The 21739-nt window shown below is 32.7% G+C and overlaps 1 protein-coding gene and 1 long non-coding RNA gene across 4 annotated transcripts in view; one reads left to right on the top strand and one right to left on the bottom strand.

Moving 5' to 3' along the window:
* Positions 1 to 10224, top strand: part of LOC145639349 (uncharacterized) — a 26498-nt gene extending 16274 nt beyond the window's left edge. Inside the window, exons 4-7 of the long non-coding RNA XR_014114871.1 lie at positions 607 to 666; positions 7298 to 7364; positions 9575 to 9643; positions 9794 to 10224. This is a non-coding gene — a long non-coding RNA (uncharacterized LOC145639349). The remainder of the gene's footprint in view (positions 1 to 606; positions 667 to 7297; positions 7365 to 9574; positions 9644 to 9793) is intronic.
* Positions 5359 to 21739, bottom strand: LOC145639348 (MADS-box transcription factor 23-like). 3 transcript variants are annotated; one of them, XM_081690575.1, is made up of 10 exons: positions 21401 to 21739; positions 20966 to 21175; positions 14066 to 14144; positions 8621 to 8682; positions 7386 to 7485; positions 7262 to 7303; positions 7077 to 7160; positions 6832 to 6980; positions 6683 to 6747; positions 5359 to 5692 (listed from the first exon to the last, which is right to left on the bottom strand). In XM_081690575.1, exons 2-9 carry the CDS (start codon positions 21145 to 21147, stop codon positions 6729 to 6731), a joined length of 717 nt encoding a protein of 238 aa, XP_081546701.1. In that variant the 5' UTR covers positions 21148 to 21175; positions 21401 to 21739; the 3' UTR covers positions 5359 to 5692; positions 6683 to 6728. The 3 variants fall into 3 exon arrangements, with proteins under 3 accessions (XP_081546701.1, XP_081546700.1, XP_081546702.1); XM_081690574.1 differs by having other exon boundaries at positions 5362 to 5692; positions 21299 to 21736; XM_081690576.1 differs by having other exon boundaries at positions 5365 to 5692; positions 6683 to 6744; positions 21299 to 21734.

The following is a 21739-nucleotide window of genomic DNA, read 5'->3' as shown; positions in this document are numbered from 1 at the left end:
GAAGTTTTAAGCATGGTAACCTTTTGAAGACTATGTCATCTACTATCTCTTGTTGCTGTGCTGATGTATTGGTTGTGTACATAGTGTGTAATATATTTCCGATGGATTTGCATTTTTCAAGTTGAGTTTTTCTCGTTAAATATCCTACTTCCTCTGTTTCATCAAAATTGCAACACTTTTGACATATGCACTAATCATATACTCTAATTTGATTAACATTTATAATTTCTTATAAATTTTACTTTTTGAAAATCTAATATATAAGTGATTGAATAGTTTATTAATAGTTGCAGACATGGGCTCCTAGAAGCTATGTATTTTTATTTTAGAATTCGAAACTGTTATCTTACTCGTTACGGAGCCTATTGCATATGGTGTTGAATTGGCATAGGGAGGGATATATCTCTACATTGCCTGTAACAGTTTTTTTTTTTAATTCTTTTTTTGCATGGTGTCTTACAATCAAGCTCAAATGAGCTAGTCGCAGATCTAGGTATCTAATTGTGATTTACTAATAATAAAATTCAGATTATTTATCATGTTTTCATTAATTATATAGTTGTACATTTGTTCAAATTTTCAGTTTCTTTATTTAATCTATGACAGGTGGTTGGTAGTTCGATGGTTAACATATTATTGAGAATTATCTAAGAATCAAAGATTGAGGTATACCATGCTGCCACTAAGTCTTGCTATGCATACTATGTGCGATATATCTATATGGATCAAAATTTTATGATATGCTTGGCAAAAACGACTTTGAATGTGTCAAAGATGCCTCAATACATGGATTTTTTGTATATGACACTCATTTTGCTGTGATCTTCTTTTGTCTGCTACCAAATCTTTAGTATTATGTGCGTTGCTATGGTCATTTTTTGCCGTATATAGGTTGGGAATAAGGTTTTCTTTTGGGAGGATGATACATTGAACAAATATCTTCTTTTGTTATCTTCCCCGTCTTTATACCTTTCTACTCGTATGATAATTTTTATTCTTGCCCATCTTTTAATGATGTGTGACACACCCATGGTTTCTTCTATGTTGCTTTTGGTACGTGTCCAATTTTTCGACTCCACTATTTTGTGAAAATTATTTATGATTTTTTTCCAAAATAGAAGGTTCGAATATTCTTACCCTTGTACGGATGATCTTCAGTTGTTCAGGTAAGATGAAGACTCTCACCATCTCTTTGGATATTTTTGTCTTCCCAGCTATTTAAATTAACTACTCCCTCCGTCCCATAATACAAAGCCTCTTTCTAGCATTTATTACTCACATAGAAAGAGGCTTTTAATTTAGGGACGGAGGGAGTACCTTTCAAGACAATTTGTTGAAATAAACTACAATTTGATGGGGTGATTTAGTTTCAGACATTTTGAATGACTTACAATTGGAGGTCAATTATCATAGATCCAAGGGTATAAAAGAGACAGACTGGTTTTTGTGGCTGTACTTAATGGTTGGAGCTCATGATAATCGTCCTCTGGTTGTGTTTATATATTACATTTTCTTAAAAGGTAGCTATTTTATTTCCTTACAGGGTAGTTGATTGTTGAAAGTGGTTCATTATAGGTTTTTTATCGTGATTTTTTCTAAAGTATATTTATGTAATTTATCCCAATAGAAAATAATCACCTAACACTTTTCAGGATGTCCCATATTTACATATATGCCTGGATTGCTTCAGGCTTCTTTTTTTTTTTTTTTTATTCATATTTCTACCTAAGCATTGCTCTAAAGCGTTTCTTCAGCATGGAGGAATGGAGGGAATTTGATGTGTGTAGTCTTAGCCCCATTGATATGGATGTGTTTTTGTAGATTAATACTTGGTCCTATATGCATCGTGCATAATTATGAACTTTTGCCTTAATTTATGAAGTTGAGAGATGCCATTTTTAAGTATTTTTGGAATGAAAATATGAACAGCATATTCTTCAAGGTCTTTTTAAAAAAAAAACAAAATAAAAATAAAAATAGCTCATTAAGTTGTCTTTTTTTTTGTTTAATATTTCTAGTATTATTTGGAGTTTTTGGACCCCTAAGGTTTCAAAGAAGGATAATGCTTCTCCATAAACAAGGTTTATGGGAGGGCTCTATAATAATGACAATCTATGCATTTGTTGAGCCTAACATATTCTTTTGCCTTCACATGGTCTTAGTGCTTAAGAAGAGGTCTGAATGAAATATTTTTTAACATTGGGTAAAAGGAAGGATAGTAAAGCATATAGAAAAAGAGATTACTAACAAATTTTTTGGTTCGATGTGGCCTAATTTATGCAATAAACTTAGACCATGTACCTTTCCAGCTGATTGTTTTTCCTTAGAATTGGCAATAGGTTTGAGTGACTCTTTGTACTATTTTTTTTTGCTTTGTATATATATATATATATTTTCCCTTTTGATAAATATAAAGATGTTTTATAAAAGGAATATGGAAAAGCTAATTGCTTTCCATAGCCTACTTGACTCCAGTTACATTAGTATATAAAATAAAAAATAACTAGAGACCTTGATGTGGGGAGCTACACAATCATTGTTTTGTGAAACCGGAAATGTGATGTGCATTCTGTTCCTTGTTCATGGTTTTTGAGCATATTGTCAATTTTATTTAAATGGTTATTAATTGAAAATTGGAATTTTTGTGATACACTGGAAATTAGTTGACTATAACAAATTTAACCTGAATGATATAGTTGTCCAATTTATATATGTTTTTTTTTTCCAAGCTATACAAAAGTATAATTATGTTGATTTGTCTGCTACAAAGATTTTCTTCTTTTTTTTCAACATAATATTCGGTAATTTCATAGTGGTTCTTCTCTATTTTTAATACATTAAATATAAGTTGTTGATAGTAACTTTTAAATACACTTTTAAAAAAGTATCTTAACTGTTTTAATCTATATCAGGGAGTATGATGTGCATTATGCTAACTGGTGCGTAAATTAATTAACTGAAGTTGTTTTTCCTTTCCAATGTATCTCCTAGTGACCAACAGAATTCCACGCTTCAAGAAGCCAACCTTTATCTAATTATCTCCAAACTTAAAGAATTTCTTACGCAGAACAAGGGTGCACCTAAATTATTTCAAGGCTAATGATAAACAATGAGAAAGAACCTAAGTATAGTATAGCGAGCCTTCAAGAATTGTATAGTAGCCATTTTACTCTACTTGTGGCACAACTAGGCATGGTTTTTATATTAGTTATTGGGTTTTTGAAGTGTTAGAAGATAAATTTTAATTTGTATCAATTGAAACTACACAAATGCGACGAATGATGATGGCACTGGTTTGTAGTTTGAGAGAAGTCACTTTAGAAGCATGCCGAAGGTCCGGATTGGATCTCATCAATGTTTATGTTCTGTGAAAAGCTTCATATGGCCGGTGAACAAAGCATGGGAGAGTTTGAATTTAGTTTGAGGTTGTTGAATGTTTAGACTGATGGATTATGCTAGACAAATGAGTTCTCTTACAACGAAGTTACAAGTCTAACTTTAGATTTTTTTTTTTTTTTTTTTTTTTTTTTTGGGGGGGGGGGGGGGGGGGGAATGCAACGGATTTTGTGTTACTGATGGCTCCCATTCTGGCTTGTTCTGGAAGCAATAGAACTTGAGTGCTTTTTTTGGGCTGTATTGCTGTTGCTGGCATATCAGACCACAAAATTACAGTGTTTCAGGCAAGGTAGTGATAGTGGGATAATTGTTCAAAGGTGACAAAAAAGTGGAGTTAGAAGGGCCCTTGAAAGGAAGAATATTGAGGCCATCTAATGAAAACATTGAAGTGGTGCACCTGTGTAAGAGTAATTTGATATATGTTTTTTTTTTTTTTTACAGTTTTGAGTGCTATCATAAATGAGTCATTAGGTATTATTAGTTTTAAACGGCACTCCATTAATAAAGTTGAGTATGACACATAAGGAACAATTAATTGTAACTATTTCTCATGTTCTCATTTTGATCCCAACTATTGGGAACTTTCTTAGATTAGTGTACCTCCGGTGACTTTTACAACTGGTAAAATTTGTTTTTCCTTCAATTTTAAATGCTTTTTCTCCCATCTCTCCACTACCCCGTTTGTTAATTGTATTACCTAATAAGTCATTGGCAAATGGCCAGGACATCTTCACCATAACCACTAACTCTTCCAGCCCCCATTTGATTCATCTTTCCAACCCAATATTTTCTTTTTTTTCTCTAATTAGATTTTCACGATTGTACCCCAAATTTCACTCTATTTTACTCTTATCATGGTCTTTTTGTTCGAATTGTTTTTTATTCTTAATGTTGTACACACAAAGGATGTTTACTGAGTTTTAATTTGATTTTGGTTGTAATAATGATTTAATTTCTCTTGAGCAAGTTATTTGGCTACCGCTACGTGGCTTCTGTAAAACATAATTAATACTTGAAAAAAAAAAAAGAAAATTCCAGCTCATTTTGTTTGCTGGATAATTCCGTCATCATTTAAATTTCCTATATATGTAGTTCATAGTGAAAGGTTGGTGCTATATGGTAATTAAAATCATGGTGAATTTTAAAGGATTTTTGAGTTGAATGTTTGGGTGGTTATATGATAGGTGGTGGTCTTAAGGTGACGTATATGGTAGGCTTTAGCATCATGGGTTTGGGAGGAATGGAGATATGTGGTTGCCCATGGACAAAAGTGGAGAGGAGAGGGAGGAAGGGTGAATAATTAAAAAAAAGTAATAAAAAAAATTAAAATGGCTAGCTAGAAGAATACATATACTCTTGTTTACCTACTTGGGCCCCATTTACTTCACCTTATTTTTGCTAAATTGAAATTATTTTTATGGAATTGCTATTATTTTGCTAAACTTAATTATTTGTCCTGAACTGAAATTGTTTTTATTAAACTGAAATTTACTTTACTTAACTAAAATTATTTATACTAGCTCTCTAATATATTTCTTCTTTAAAGTTACAGATTTTTACCGAACTGAAATTATTTTTCTTAAAATCCTAATTTTTTTTTTTACTAAAAACCTATTTTTACTTAACTGAAATCATTTTTGCTGAATAATTTTTTGTGTAGGTGAAGTGAACAAGGCCTTACCTTCCCCCATATAAAATACCCAACATTTCTCCAAATATTTGTGCCATTATTTACTTTTTAACCTTCCCCTTATAAAATTTTCCTATACCCAAACATTCATTGAATCCATGTTTAGTTTATTTTTTTTTTATTTTTAAAAGGGGATTATGGTACATATTACTAGAATTTTATTCTATTAGATATCATTCTAAGAATATTTCCGTGAAAATATAAATATGGGCTTTTATTATGTGATGTAGGGATTAAAATAAAGGTTTTGAAAGAGGAGAAATTATAAAGAATGTAATAATAGGGACAATTGAAACAAAAAGAGAACAGAAGATTGAATACAATTTCAGTGAGATTATCTCGCTTGGTTCATATCTTAGGAAAGTTTGTACAATCATTACTTGACATAGACAGTATTGAAAATGTAGACTATTCTAAATATTAGTTCTCTTCCTGACAACTTATCAACATTCTAGATACAAATCTCAGTATTGCCACACTGTCTTACCTCTTATGCAACAATGACTTCTTTCTTGCAGTTTCTTTATTAATTTCAGGACCAATCTGTGTCTATCTTCATCCATAGTCTGTCTGTTCAGTGCACATTTGAGCTGATAGACCATGTACCTATAAATTTGACATTTATGTTAGTGATTTATACAAGTCTCTTGAAACACATAGACAATATCTATTAGTATGAAAGTTTTAGATCTTTCTTTCTGATCTAGTTACCCCATACTGCCTAGTTGCAGTGAAGCATTGACTGTGCTGAGAGCCTTCAATTTGCGCATTTTATTTTTTTATTGTAGTTTTCTCATTTTGTATTCACATAAAAGTAGTAAAATCCATTGTTTTTGTTTCTACTGTTTTGGTTCCTCATGAATTTTGTTGTAGTATATCTTGTTTTCATTATGCTAGCAATGAATTACATTTTGCTCATTTGTGACATTCCTGTTCTTGTATGACTGCTTAACCCAATCCATCTTACATGAAATCATTGACACAGGAATCATCTTGGGAATATGATTATGCTCGATCCTGTGTCTTTTGCATTAATTTCTTCATGCTTTCACAGTTTTAACTCCGCATATATATATAAATATTTTAATTTCTATATTTTGTTCTTTTAATCATCATGCTGTCATCTATACCGTGTCTATGGATGTACCTATTCAATGCATGTATATTATAATGTTTGGCTCTATGATGATGTGGAATCTGATTTCTTTTATGTGTGGTGTATGCTACTTTATTTGCCGCACTCTCTCACTGATGCTAAAATAATTATATAACGAAATAAGGCTTTAGGGAGTATGGGAACACTGTGCAATCCCATAAAGCTGTATTTTCTTTGTTTTGAATTTCTGGCACAAGAGATCTGAAGATATTAACAGAACACTCAAATATAAAACACATTGTCTTATTTGTTCTCTCTTTATTACATGACATTATGATGAAACAATAGACTTTTTTAATGCTTTTTTTGGTTGGTTTCTTTTTGTCTAGAATTTCATTCCAACAGATGCAAACTTCTCTTTCTTCATAACCGTTCAATTGTGTTATTGATTGTCTGTGGTTCTATGCCACTATCTAGTAATAAGAGCAGAACATTAAGACCTTGGGAATTGTGACCAGGAGTGTATTTCCAACTAAGCCATCTTGTCTAGTACAGTTGTAGTCTGCTGCAGCAAAATAAAAAGAACAAAAGAATTATGGATCAAACTTTCTGTTAGAGGAATTAGCACTGTAGTTTATAGGTCACGTACCCCAACTTGATAGCCCCTGGTGATGCATGGGTTTGCTGCTGTGGTTGACTAAGCTGTAGATGGACAGGTCCGTTTGAATCCTCTTCCATGTCTTCACCATCAATGAGCATGGCACCATTGGCTGCACTTGTATCTCCATTTCCATATACCTGAAAAAGAATCTCATAGCGTCTTTGTTTCATCTGTAGACACAATTACATTAATTTGATTCAAAAATCTGTGCATTTTGCTGATCAAATAATCACCTTTCTGTACAGCTCTTTATTTTCTTGACGAATAGTATTTGCCTTTTCGTATAGCTCCACATTTTCTTGGCGAATGAGCTCCCTCTGTAACAATGCTACTGAGCTTTAGCTGTTTGTCATTTATGATGTGCATTCATTGAAATAAATGATTAAAACAAGAAATTTGCATAGTAAATGTCATTGACCTTTTGATTTAGCTCTTGTATGTCGTTTATCAACAGTTGATCCTGCAAAAGATAAGACTACGAGTCAGCTCCTGCTTCACACTGAGGAACAGTTTATAATAAGGTATGGAACTTGCATTAGTACCTTTTTGTTACGGACTCCTCGTAAACTCATTTCGAGTTGGTTTTCAAGATTCTGTAGATCTTTGATTGTCAGACCAGAGAGCTCTTCCCCCATAATTTGCCTACATCAACAAATGGTTAATGTGTCATGCTTCCTTATATTTCTGGTTATTAGTGATTTGCTCCTTTATTTTGAAGAGTATGAAGGTACACATATGCTTTATTTGGTTGACCTTGCTTCACTTTTTAAATTATTTTAAGAGGGTTGGAGCACTTTTCATATCACCTCAAACTTAAATTTATCCAAAGTTGTGTCTTGTCATTTTGAACGAATGTATTCAGGTGCTTGCTTAGAGGCATACTTTGTAGTAAGCAGCGTGTCCAGTGGTCATGATTGGGTAGATCTGTCCATCAACTTTCTCTACATCCTTTCTTATCTATTGGAACAAAAAAAAAACCCAACTTTTACTTAACTGCTTGGCTCATTTTATCATATTTTTTCCTTAAAATACCGACATTTGGGCAAGGACAAAGACAGCATAGAGCATCCCTTCGAGGCGCTATTAAGAAGTCTTTAACCTGTTATATTTGATATAATTTCTAAGAACCAAGGGTTTGGGAATTCTTTGTCTTAGCATTTTGGGGTACCTTTGCTGTTTATGTTTCTTGAGTTGTGGGAGAAAGTGAGTGTGCTAGGTTACTGCATTTCTGCAGTACCTCTTATGTTTTCGCTTATCGGTGAACTATAGTTACAAAGTTTTTTGGGCTTTCTCTATTTTGACTGTTTTGTAGTTCAAAGTTCAGATTATCTTGATGGCAATTTCTTAATTGCTTTAATTGGTCAAGTGACAATTTCTTAATTATCTGGATGACAATATTCTTGTTATTTGTGCTTGTGATCATATGTGTCTTTAAAGTGTGTCCAATAAATTGGGCAAGGTAGGGTAGAAAAGGATATAATTTGCCAAATAAGGAGGTCGAGTTGGAAGAATATCATGGACTAGAGGGAGTTAAAGTTACGTCTTTTTTTATTGAACAATTAGTTCAATTAAAAACTTATTCTTATAAATTTTGACTGCAAGAAAAATCATTTATTTTGGATGCAAGTATATTGGATACGGAATAAAAAGTTTAGAAGACAAGAGCACTTATATGTTGAAATAAGTTGAACTGAACTATAAAAGCATGATTATGTTATAGAGGTGGATTTTTTTTTGTTCAAATAGTCAAGATGTCATGTCGGGAGAGAAATCATACCGGTGGCTTTCTTGTAAGATCTGCAGTTGCTGCCTGAGCATTGCCACTTCTTTTTGCCAGAACTACAAAATACAGTTGTGCATTAGATTATGGTAAGAAATGTTGATGTAATTGGCATATACAAGATAATTATTACTCCTACATAGTACACCCTTTTCAATAATATGATAAGAGCATTTCTCCTGTTACTTTTTGGATTTGTATTACAATGGATCAAACACAAAGCTTCTTCCACCCCCAAATGTTTACCCACTTAATAATCTGTACTTTACAAGACAGAGGAATTAAAGAAAGTAGGAAATGTGGGTGAAGAATTAGCAGATGGGGAATTTATTTATAAATTTGAAATGGTCTAAGCATTTGAGAGGCCTAGATTCTATAAAAAATAAAATAAAATAAAATAAAATAGAAGAACAAAAAGGGGGAAAAAAAAGAAATGAAGATGCATCACATATTTTTTTATGATTCCCCCTTTATCCTTCTCCTCCCTTTTTATTACGTACCCAAGTTTCCCTGTCATTTTTAGCAAACTCTCGTGATCCAATATTCCTCCTAACATCATTATTGCGACTTTCCTGCATTATAGGGACTTGCTTGAATTATGGTGACTTGCCTTCTTTACCTTTGTTCCTATGTTTTCCATACATCAGCAATAGGAGTCCTTGATGGAATCATTGCTCATGTCCCTTGTTATTCTAATCATAGCTATTTCCAGTTGTCTCCACAGTGATGTACTCTCCCTCGAGATTTCTGTGCCTAAGATTAATAATTTGTGATGAAAACAGAAGTTTTTTTTTTTTAAAAAAAAAAAAAAATTATTTATTTATTTATTTTGGTGATGATTCTTGGTATATTACTGATTCAAGCTGCATGCTCTGTTCTTGTTTTTAAAGTTTTTGTGCTTGTTTTCTGTACAACCAAATATCCTGTTATAAAGAGTTTTATGTTTTACAGGTTGGTTGTTTGACTAATTCTGAGATTGAATAGATGCTTGTTATTTCTTGGAGCTGTTGTCTTAGATAGGTAGGTATGCCCGATGCAATCAATTTTAATTGATAGATGTTGCAATGATGTGAGATCCACTTTCTGTTTTGAAGGATGATTACATCTCTGGTCTGCTATTTTAAGATGCCTTTAATACAACTAATATCATCTTTATGTTTGTTATCACAGAAAGGAGATTTTGCCAACCATTTCATTCGAAATGTGTTGTCTTTCACACTATTTTTATCGTGGGGCTTGGTGAACATAATCACAGTGGTAAGATCTCACTTGGGTATAGGGGCTCGGTCAACCAGGTTTTTTTTTTTTTTCTCCGTTGTTGTTGTTGTTGTTGTAGATACATTTTTTTTATTGATTAGCTCCAACAAAAAAAGTTGGACAATTATAAAAATTTTCTTTCTGGATGGCTAGTCTCTATATGCAAGAACAATGTTTTTCTAATACGCATGGATATGTTGCACCCATCAGTTTTTTTTCTCAATTGTTCTAGGTGTTTTGTGATGGTGATTACGTCCTAAGTAGAGGCACTAATTGCAATACCTCAAATTTTCAAGTATTTTATAATAAACAATTTCTATAAATTGATTTGGTTTTGATAAAAATGATTATTTACTTATTTTATTTTTTTTGGAAAAAAAGATAATTGATTTTCATTAAAGATACCAAAGTGATATTCATAATTGTATAAATTATTTATTTGAAATTTAAAATAGTTTTAAATACCTCCATCTGCCCAATTATATGACCCTTTTTTACAATCATTTGGTCTTCATTTTCTCTTCAATGTTATAGTTTTGTTTTGCTTCCATCATGAAGTTTTTTGAGGTACTCTACTGTAATGATCTATTCCCATTGTAGGAGTACAATATGTTCTTGATTTCCCACTGATGAACATATCATTGTATTTTTTTTTAACTTATGAGAATAGTTCTCTCTCCCGAATAGTGTATAAGAGTATGTTTTCGTCAAAACATAAGAGTATTGATGTCCTTTTTTTTAGTCGAACACATACTCTTATACACTCTTCGGAAGAGAGGATCGTGATCAAAAGTCAAAACTGTTAAAAAAAAAAGTTCAATGTTGTATTAATCAATGGGAAAACAAATACACAAAGTACTCCTACTAGGGAAATGGATCCCTTACTTTAGACTGCCTTGAAATGCTAATGATGGAAGCAAAACAAAATTACAAGTATAACAAGGAAGTTAAGAAGACCAAAAGAAATGAATAAAAGGGGGTTGTATAATTGAGGCATAAAGAGGTATTTACACCTCAAAGTCAATAATAGGGTTTGATAATCTAGAAATTTCAAAGAGTCAATAATAGGGTTGATCTCTAGATATTTTAGATTTTATATTTTAAACCAAAATTTTTGTTATTATACAAATCAGTTTTTTTATCTCTTTTTAAAACTATGAAATTATGAATAATCTTCATGTGATATCGAAGAAAATTAAAATCAAATAAGTGTATTACACTAATAATGGTGGTGTCTTTGATTCAAGAGTTTAGGGTTGATGAAGTTAATATGCTGTCTTTAGTGTACCAAGTGTTGGTACAGGTAAGCCCCTAGTTATAATTTTTGTTTGTAAGGTAAAATTAAATAATAAGTTTATAAAAGACATTTATTGATGATATGTTCCATAAACAAGATTGGGTTTGGCTATATGTCATTATTTGTTTGGTATGTGAATTCAATTCAAATCATGATGTCTTACCTTTCTTTGTTGTTACCTGACATGTCATGATGCTTAAGAGGAATAAGTTTGTGATGTATGAGGAGTCTAATGTTTGTTACTTTTTCGGAGTGGCATTTATGATGTGCTTTGTAGGCTTTTGGGGGCCAATGAGTTATTCCTATGGCACAACGCTTTTATGGTAATTTTGTGGTGCATTTGGCTGAAATGTATCTTCTAAAACTCCCTTTTTCCGCGCACCATCTTATATGGTTTGTTACTTTGTTAAGCATTTAGAAGTAGCACCTTAATAAAAAAAAAATGTGTATTATATGATGGATGTGTGGGAACTTGGTGAGGGAGTAAAGTATGTAGTTATTCGAAGGAATAGTATAGATATGATAAGGAAGAGTCGATTACAATGGTTTGGGAATTTGAGATGTTGACTGAAAGATACAGTGGTAATGAAGGTGAAGGGTTGGAATAAAAGAGATCTAAAGTTAGGTTGAGGAAAACCAAAGATGTGTTTGATGGATGGGATTTAAAATGGGCATGGAGAAAGGGGCTTATTCGGTGATGTAGGTCATGTAGCTGTAGAAAGAAAAGATTGGAGAAGGATGTTGTTTGGGTTGGGGTTGATCATATGAGATAGACTCTTGGTTCATGTTGCTGACCCCATATCTTTGGGAATAAATCTATTTGTGGGCTAGAATAACTTCCGCAACTTCCTATTGCGCAAGGACGATAAAGGCTTATAAGAGCTATATGATTTTGGAGATCTGTTAAATTTATTTCTTGGCTAATATTTGTTTGATCTTGGGAGAATTTCAGAACTAGTTCTTTTGTTGCATTTTGATTATGTATGCTTTATATGCCTCTCTATATAGAAAAAGTGGTAAAATTTGTACTTGAGAATTTTCAAGAGTCCTCTAGAACAACCAATATGATATAGTTGTAATTTGTGTTAAAAGATCCTTGTAAGGTTTTATCATGACCTCTTCATTGAATGTAAGAAGGCTTAGCAATCGTTGACATGATTTGTTGAAATCAAACCATAATTCAATCATATACTATTATTCGGTTATGGTACTATTCCTGTGTCTTAATCCATGCCTAGGCTCAGGTTTGCTTACTTGAAACATACTTTGCTCCTATTGAGTCAAGTGTGGTCCATGCACCGTTTTACGTTGCTTAAATATTGGTTGTTATCCCTTGTTTGATCTCTAATTACATCCCTTGATGGGCCCCGAGAAGAATCACGAATCTTTCGTTTTGAGCAACTTGTCCTGTGGAATAAAAAACATTTTGATAAAAGTTGCTCATTTTAGATCATATATCAGGATTACGTAGTACTGTGTCAAACCATTCATGGTGTCCTATTTTCAGCATAAGACGTGGAAAATTTTCTGGATAGTTGGGTCATTAGACTGCTATGGTAATATAACTATAGAGTAATAGGGAGTTGGATGCAGGTTGTTATTGCTTTATTACATCCATTGCTGGCTAGGTAGCAGTGTAGAATGGCAATAAACTTTGTTGCATTGTTTCTATTTACCTGTATTTGGTGCTGTACAATGTTACTGCAATAGTTTTCAAGGAATCAATATTAAGGGAAGGGTATGTTAGTCAGTATGTTAGTCATATTCTATTACTCCCTCCGTCCCCGAAAGAACGACCCATTTGGGTTGATTTTGCGGGTGTTAAGAAACTTAATTTGCAAGTACAAATATATGGGAAAACACAAGAAAAATTAATGGTGGCAGGAGAGAGAAAAAAAGTTTAGAAATTTAGAGAGGAGATGACACAAAGATCTGAAAAAATACAAGGGTAAAATAGGGAGAAGGATCTATATGACAAAAATATTTGAGGATATATTGGTAATTTTGTGATTTTAATAGATGTTGGGAAAAACAAATGGGTCATTCTTTTTGGGACTAAAATTAGGCCAAATGGGTCGTTCTTTCGGGGACGGAGGGAGTAGTAGTAACTTGGAGAATAAGCTAGAGGTTTTGTTAGTAGGGATTTTCTATAAAATAGGTCTCATTAGGAGGAAAGTAGACATGTTGAATATTGTGTGGTTTGTTATTGGGAGAGAGTGAGCCTTTCACAAGCTCAAATTAGGAGAGAATCCACCTCTTAAAAGTGGAATTATCATTCGATTTACTGTAATTCTCATCTTATCAATGTAAAAATCATTTTCTTCTTATATTGCTGTCATTGTTAGTGCTGTAAGCTATGTCAGTTCCTATCATAGTTTTAAATTGTTTTTAGCTAATCACCTGAAGTAGTTTGTAAATAACCCTGTCTGATTATTAGAGGTGAGATTGTGTTATCTTGAGTCCTGACCTTTCAAATTCCCATTTTTAAGTAGTTGCTAATTTAATCTTCTGGTGGTGGTTATTGTTTTATGTTTTTATTGCTTCTGCTTTTCTACTTTATAGAGAATTCTTATTACTTACCATTGCATTTTGTTATGACAATTATATTATATGATTTCTTAGTTAATCTTGCTTGAAACTTCTATTTATAGTCTTGAAATATAATGTTGCACTCGGACTAGCGTCTTGCAAATCTCTGATACTTAAGAAAGTTTTAACCATTCCTCAGTTTTTATCATCCATTAAGAGCAAAAATTTGCCTGTGAAAATGATTTTCTGTTAAATTCCAAACAAAAAGAAGATTTTCCTGTTTTCATTTATATTTGTCTTGGAAGATATTCTGGTAGCAATTATAGTATTATACATTCAAAATAAGAACTCAATCGTACCTTTAGCTCACAATTTGGATTCACCAGTTGATTTTCCTCCTCTTTCGCCTTATTATAGCGGTCAATTATGGATGTCATGCTGGCAAAATAAATATCAAGCATCAGCAATATTTATATTTGAATCCAAAATTCAACACTGAAAGTAACAAGTATTGCATTTTTTATTTATACTGTACATAGCACAAATAACAAGTATTGCATTTTGTTGGATTTGTGAGCATTCTTGTATGCTCCTAGTTACCAAGGTAAAAAAAAAAAAAAAACAAAATTAAAAGGTAAAGAGTAGCTTATTCTCCTTTACCAAATCTTGCAAAGAGAACTATCAAAAAGATAATGAATTTAAAAGTTGATCTACGTAAGAGATAAATTTACTCGATTATCAATAAGAACTAGATCTAACAAGGCTCCATATCTATGCACACTCACAAATTCTTATATATGACAGGTGACCAATCATTATGGGGTTACTTCATTATTGTTATAGGGATTACTTGGTTAGTGTTACAAGGGTTAAATTACTTCATTAGTAATATAAGGTTACTTTGTTAGTGTTATAAGGGTTAGTTTATTATATTATGAGTGGGTAAGTGGCCACACGGTGTGGCCAACCACACAAGGTGGGTTGAAAAAGAATAATGCTTGTAAGATGAATGTTCTTTTTATTCATGGATTATTGAAAGACCAAGACCGTAGTATTGCAGTTCATACTTCATAGTCTATTAATTGTCTTAAACAGAATAGGATATAAGGATAGATTATATTTTCCATGTGTTCTTTTAAATGCAACACACCTTTCTGGTTTACCCATCTATTATTTAGTCTCAACAAAAGTCTTACTTTTGAATTACATGAAATATGTTATCTTACTAATGTATTTTCTAATAATAATGTGTGGTTATTGTTGACATCCATAAAACAAAAATGTTTTTTAACTATTTTAATTGAGTTGGTGTTTCATCCAAGTACACAAGTTTAGTGGTTCAAGATTTATTGGTTATTGTTTCTCACAGTTATCGGTGATTGCAGTTCTCGGCCAACTCTAGACAATCTTAATATGCTTGGCATCTTAGGTATGTTTTTATGTTCTCCTAACTAGCAGTGGTATTTGGCTCTTGCACCCTAATGAATGTCATGCTAAGATGCATTTTATGTTAGTTATTCCATCCTTAACTTTGTCAGCTTGTCATAAAACAATGAATCTTCTTCATTCATCCACTTAAATGTTTTGGTGGTTAAGCATCCAAAAATCTCAATTAATCTAGATATCTAAAGAGTAATGGGATTTGCAGTTTGTGATTGTATAATGAGATGGTGGTGGTGAAATTTGTGATAGTGGTGGATAAGTGGAGTGATGCTTTGATTACATTTACGAGGATTGTAGGTTAGGTTTGTTACTTTATTGGAGGTGATGGCAATTCTATGGTAATTTTAGGAGTCGGGCGGTTGGCAATGATGTTAGTTGATTTATGTAATTTTGTGGTGTAGTCATGGTGGAGAAGTTTTTAGCCCAAACTTGTACATGATCATAGACAAGGATACATCTCACCTTTTCTTGTCATTTTCTATTTGGAAGCTCACTATATAATTATAGCCGGAGATAACTATTTTCAGTAGAAGGTGGTGAAGAACCACTCTTCTCCTCATTATATGTAGTTAAAGTGGGTGTTTGGATAGAGAAAGAGAAGGGAATGGAAGAATGATGAGTTTTTTTTTTTTTTTTTTTTTTTTTTTTTTTTTTTTCCCAAATCTCTCTATTGTTGGAGAGATCAATTTCTTCAATTTAGTCCCTTCATTTCTCTCCTCTAATTCTCTTCTTCCCTCATTTGTTATCCAAATGAGAGATAATTTATCCCTCCATTTCCTTCTATCCAAACAAATTGTTAGAGGGTTAATATTAGTAAAACTTTCGTAATATTACCCTTAACATTCATTCCTTAGAAGTCGATAATACTTTTATAGTGCAACTTGATAATGGACGTAAAGGAAAGTATTAGAGTATCTTCTTATGAACTCATAACAATAATATGTGAGCTTTACACTATGTTTGGATAACAATAGTGAAGGAAAAAGAGGAAGTGGAAGGGGAGATGAGAGGAGGGAAAAGGTGAACTTAGTTGGAGAGATTTGGTTTATTTAAAGGGGAAGGAAAATTAATCCTTCAAATTCCCTCCTTGTATTAGATATCCAAATAAAGGATGACGCATCCTTTCTTTTCTCCTCTTCCCATCCCTCCATTTCTTTGTATCCAAATAAAGTTAATGTCAAGAATATAAAAGTATGTAAAAAAGAAAAAAAAAACCAAATTCCAAATTTATGAATTTAGCTCAAGTCCACCCACAAGTGATTAACAATGTATAAAAAGTTGTAGTGCGTTGAAGTGATGAAGGTCCGGCAAGGCCTACTTAAAGCGCGCCTCTTTGAAGTGAGGTGCACAACCTAATTTGCTTCTCTGTGCCTTGGCGTACCTTGTGTGCCTCTTGCTTCTTAGGCTTGTCTCTGCCTTTGCATAGAGCAAGAAGTACTTTACCTAATCGTCTAGCGCCTTTTTATATAATATCTTAAATTAATATTAATGTCATTCCCAAATTCCATCTACTAGCATTGTTAACAAGTGACTTAATGCATTAATTGAGACCCTTGAATGAAGGTAATAACACTATTTATTGCATTTCTTAAACTATAATCATTTTTAGTGTAAGTTAGGCATAAATCCCTCTTTTTTTTACATCAAGCTTAGGACCAAGGGTTTGCTACACACGCAGGACTTAATTTTCAGAGTTATGATTCAAATGGTTTGGTCTTTTATGTATTTTGCACGAAAGGTGTTGACAAGGAGTTTGACTTGGAGTTGCAATATTCATAATCAGGCTTTGGGAGTTCAAGTTTATAGATGAGGGAGGTGGTGTTGTGGTCTAAGTATAGGCAAAGTGCAAGAATGAGGAGTTGTTGATTCAGCAATGGGTTTCTTATGTTCTTGGTCTTCTATTTTTAACTTAGGAATTGATCAATTTCTTTGTATTTATTTTGACCAAGGGTGAATGCAATGACATAAATTATATCTAAGATAGCGAATGGTGACATAAATATTTAACCATTTACAATAGGTTGCACTAGTGTGTGCACTTAAGAACAGTTGGTGCTGTTGTAGCAAAATTTTTTGTTGATTTTAATATCTTTCAAGTGGGCTAGCCCCAGTTACTCATTTTGAGTAATAACATTTGTATTACTCAAATGACACAATTGTAATAATTGTTTCTTCCTCCTTCCTCCTTCCTTCTCATCATCACAACCACCATCTCTCAAGCCAATCTTCTTCTTCCCCGCCCACCTTTGATCATCTTTCCCCTGTTGTCCTCCTCTTCTTCGCCCTTTCCAAGCCTTGAACGTTGCGGCGAAACAAAAGTCACGCTTCCTCATTTCCACCTTCCCAGATATCCACCCATCTCCCCCAATCTTCAGTCACATTTAAAAAAAGCGAAAACCCTAGGAATGAAAGGTGAAGTTAAGTGCATGCTCAACCCCAAAAGGAAGAGGTGACCAACTCCTTCAATTGAGTTAGATTTTCGAAGATGGGCAAAGAAGTGATGATGGCAGTGGTGTTGTGAGGTGTTTGGCAAGAGAAATGGTGGTTGTGGTGGTGAAAAAGTGGTCAGCGTGTAGTGCCATGGTCGAGTGCTTAAGGTAGAAGAAGAGTAAGGAAAAGTTGAATGGTAGTATTGAAAAGATAATAGAACCCCTTTGAGTAACATATTTTTTTACTCATGTTGGGATTTTGCCCTTCTAAATATGAATAGTTGTGAATGATTATTTTAGTTTTTAAACACAATGAAAATGGGTGAATTTGTTGCATTTCATCAACTAGTGGCTACTCTGTCAATAAGTTTTAAGCTGTCCTTGTGAGATTATTTACAATCATCTGTTCTTTTGTAAGTTTAAATTAAAAGAAATTTAATGTTTTGAAATCATACATTGAGATGAATGTATAAGGTGGGTTAAAAAAAATTAAAAAAAAAAAAAAAAAAAAAATCTATGCCAAACAAATAACAAGTCCCAAGAATGTTCGAATTGGTTATGGTTTTGGTTAGGCCAATTTTTGGATCAATTTAGATGGTTTAGACCATGGAAGGTATTTCAAGCATGTGTGCTTGCACATATGTAAATATGTAACATCACTCTTAGTCAGCCCCTTGTAATGGGAGGCATGACATGAGATGTGGGCTATACTTTGCCAACTTGTCAAAATGAAATAAACATGATATGTCTCATAGTTATGTATATATGTTGGTGTGGATTAGACCTTTGAATGGGAGACATGATAAGAGTTTTGTGACCTATGCATGGAGAACTCTGGTACTAAATTGTTCGTGAACTGTTCGATCTCGACTCGATCAAAGTTCAGTCAAAGCTCGATTCATAGTTGCTTGGCTCATATTTGAGTTCGGCTCGAGACCTTAACGAGCCGAGTTGAGTTATGCCAATCAAGGCTCAAATAGTTTGTGCATAAGCTGGATTATTCTTTTCTATATAAAAAAAGTTATGCTTATAAACATAAATATATTGATCATAGAAATCACACTATTTGAAGTTAGTATTTTCATTATAAAAAATAAGGAAATTTTACATTAAACCACCTTTTATAACCCTTTTTTTTTGCAAGAAACCACCTTTTAAAATTTTTTTCGCAAAAACACACCTTAATCCTAAATTTTTTTGCAAGCCCACACCTTTTCATTATTAGAAGCTTATTTTCCCATTTTCATAGGAATTAAGGAAGTTGGTTGGGAGTACAAATATGTATGTGTGGGCAGAGAGATAGAGAGAAAGAAAAAATGGTTGAGAAGTATTGAAGAGATGAAGAGAAAAAGTGTTAGGAATTGATGCTAAAAGTACTATCTATAAATATAAATAGGCTTCTAATTTTAAACACCCAAAAAAGTAAAACATGCTTCTAATTATGAAACGGAGAGAGTATATTTTTATCAGTTACACAAATTTGGTTTTTAGGTTAGATCTAAAGGTGATTAACAATGACCCGACCCAAAAAGCGTAGGCTTGGACAAACCTGAAAATATATTATTAGTTAAACACCCAACTCAAAACCTTTAAAAGCCTGCTTTGCCCCGACAGCTTGACGGATTAGGGCATGAGATTTTATACCAAGACCTGACCGAAAATTGGTCGACTCTATTATTATCATCCTTAAATCTTTTGAATAAATGCTATGTATGTTACTCCCTCCGTCCCTTAATACAAAGCCTCATTTCCTTTTGGGTAAATCAAAATACAATGTATTTTTCTATTTAAAGGTTGTATTTTTTTGACATAATTATACTCTTTTATGAGTTGTCATTTGAAATTAGCTTATTGAATGCATTAAATTAATAATAAATTGTTCTTTACCCAACACTTTTACATAACTAGCTCATTTCAACCCATTAGACAAACTAGTTTTATATCGCGTGTTAGTCAAACCAGTTGATACGATTGACTAGTTTGTATGTATTATTGAACAATACCTTTATCCAACTCGTACTGTGTGTTAGATTAGAAAGTTTATCTAAATTATAAAAGTAGTAATTGAATAAAAAAAAAAAATATCATAAGCGAAACGAATGGGTTTTTTTCTACTTAAAATATTTTGTTTAATCTGAATTACAAAAGTTATAAATATGACAACAGCACATTACTAATTAAAATGGAAGAGCTAGCAAAGGTAATAGCATCAACAACTACTTTCCTAGTCAACTGATTAGCTTGTTGGAAAAAAAGCCTTTTGTTAATATTTAAAGACAACTTGACCAAACTACGCTTTCCAAATATAGAACTTAGTGCTCAAACCTCACGTCTGAAGCCAAGTATTTTTCCTCAAGAACTAATCTGAAGAAGAATCTTACTAATTTTAGCTCTTTTAATGACCACCTGAGGAATTAGTATAGCATCTTTTCCAAGATGTGACAGTGTCTGGGCCCTAGAAAATCAAATCGAAAGCTAAATAAAAGAGATATATGAACCGCATATCTTTTATCTATTTTTGGGTGGTAATTGTTGAGAGCATGTGGCAATGTACTTAACCTAGATAAGGTAACCAATTGCCAGAGATACCAGTGATATCCATCATCTATGGTACTTATTCCTATTTAGTGGTACTAATCTAGTTTATCTCTTCGTAATTATCAATTAATTGTCTGTTGAATGCTGGAATATCGTACTAATCCCACATTAAGCACAATTAGTAGTTTTCTATTACACGTCTTTTACTTTGTTGTTATTTGTATTGATCTTTCGTCTTGTGCTTTATTCTTTAATGACCGAAAATTAAAGAAAGAAAGAATAGAACACATCCATTTTTGTTATTCTTGTGCAAGCACTCCTATTTTCTTGCTACATCCTTAATAGTATCACATTATCAAATCTTGTCAATATTCCATTTTCAATGCTAAACTTTGAGTTTATTGCTTCACAATTTGGTAAATTGGTAGTATTAGTGATATATAGTTATTAATTTAGCTTCTTTTTATTCCCGTAAGGAGAGAAATTTAACTTTTTTATGTTACAAAATACGAGTAATTCGCCTTTCTGTTAACTCAAATTGACTTGACTGTTGACGTTTTTTGGGGATACTAAGGTGTTTTATTTGTTTCGAACTCATCGATCTATGCATAAAATCGATAGATTAACTTAAATTCATCATAAATGTTTTTAAGTTGATCTATATTCAAGACAACTTATTTTAAATCAAGCATATGAGATTTTTTATTTTTATTTTTGAGGAAAAGCATATGAGATTATCGCTAGAATTCATTGTTTTAAAGAGCTGTTCAATAGAATCTAGAAAAGGAAATATTGCAAGACCCAATAACACGGAAATACTCAAATATAGCTTTAGGGGTTTCCACTAACCTGTTGCTAGCATATTCATAGAGCTTCCCTGTACTGGAAAAAATTATGACCCCAACTTCAGCATCACAAAGTACACCCAATTCCTCTGACTTCTTCAACAATCCTTTCCTTCGCTTGGAAAATGTTACTTGCCTGCTTGTTGTATTGTCGATCCTTCTAATTACAATCTTCCCTCTTCCCATATTGTTGACCAATTGCTCGAAAACCCACCTAATGTCAAAAATCACAAGAAATTCGAGTTGGGGAATGTTTCGATCAAATTGGGGAAAGAAAACATTGCAAAAAAGTGAAACATTGAAACAAGAATTCACTCAATTCAGTATGTAATCTTACCACAAAAGGAAGAAAAATGATTGGAATTTTTGGAACAGTTGAAGAAGTTTTGGGGTGCTAAAGAAAAAAGGGGGCAAAAAAATAAATACAAGTTGTGCTTACTTGTAAAAAGGCAGCCAAAAGAAGAAAGAAGAAATACAAGTTGGTTGTAATATGTAGTACTTGTTGAGGTTTGCAATAATCTGGAAATTGATTTCCCTTTCCTTTGAGCTTGATTTTGATTTCAAATCGTGGTTAGTAACTATAAAAGGAAAGTATTTAGTTTTTATACGTAAATGGAAATTAAAAGGGGGACAAAAAACACTTATTTTTGGGTGTTTGTGCTCAATCACCTATAAGAATCAATTTCTATTTCATGTCATTGGCTACTGGAAGTAAAAGGGTTGTCTAGCTAATAGATCACCGACGTGTGGCATTTCCTAGGTTGCTATTTTTAGATAT

This window comes from Chenopodium album, chromosome 7, assembly GCF_948465745.1.
Source record: "Chenopodium album chromosome 7, dcCheAlbu1.1, whole genome shotgun sequence".
Taxonomy (NCBI): Eukaryota; Viridiplantae; Streptophyta; class Magnoliopsida; order Caryophyllales; family Amaranthaceae; genus Chenopodium; species Chenopodium album.
Note: the sequence above shows the minus strand (reverse complement) of the source record. Positions and strands in the feature narration are given on the sequence as shown.

Coding starts and splice junctions, on each gene's coding strand:
- LOC145639348 (XM_081690575.1), bottom strand. CDS start 21,147: ATGGGAAGAGGGAAGATTGTAATTAGAAGGATCGACAATACAACAAGC. Junction 14,145..20,965: donor TATGAATATGCTAGCAACAG/GTTAGTGGAAAC, acceptor TTATTTTGCCAG/CATGACATCCATAATTGACC. Junction 6,981..7,076: donor ATAAAGAGCTGTACAGAAAG/GTGATTATTTGA, acceptor ATTCTTTTTCAG/GTATATGGAAATGGAGATAC.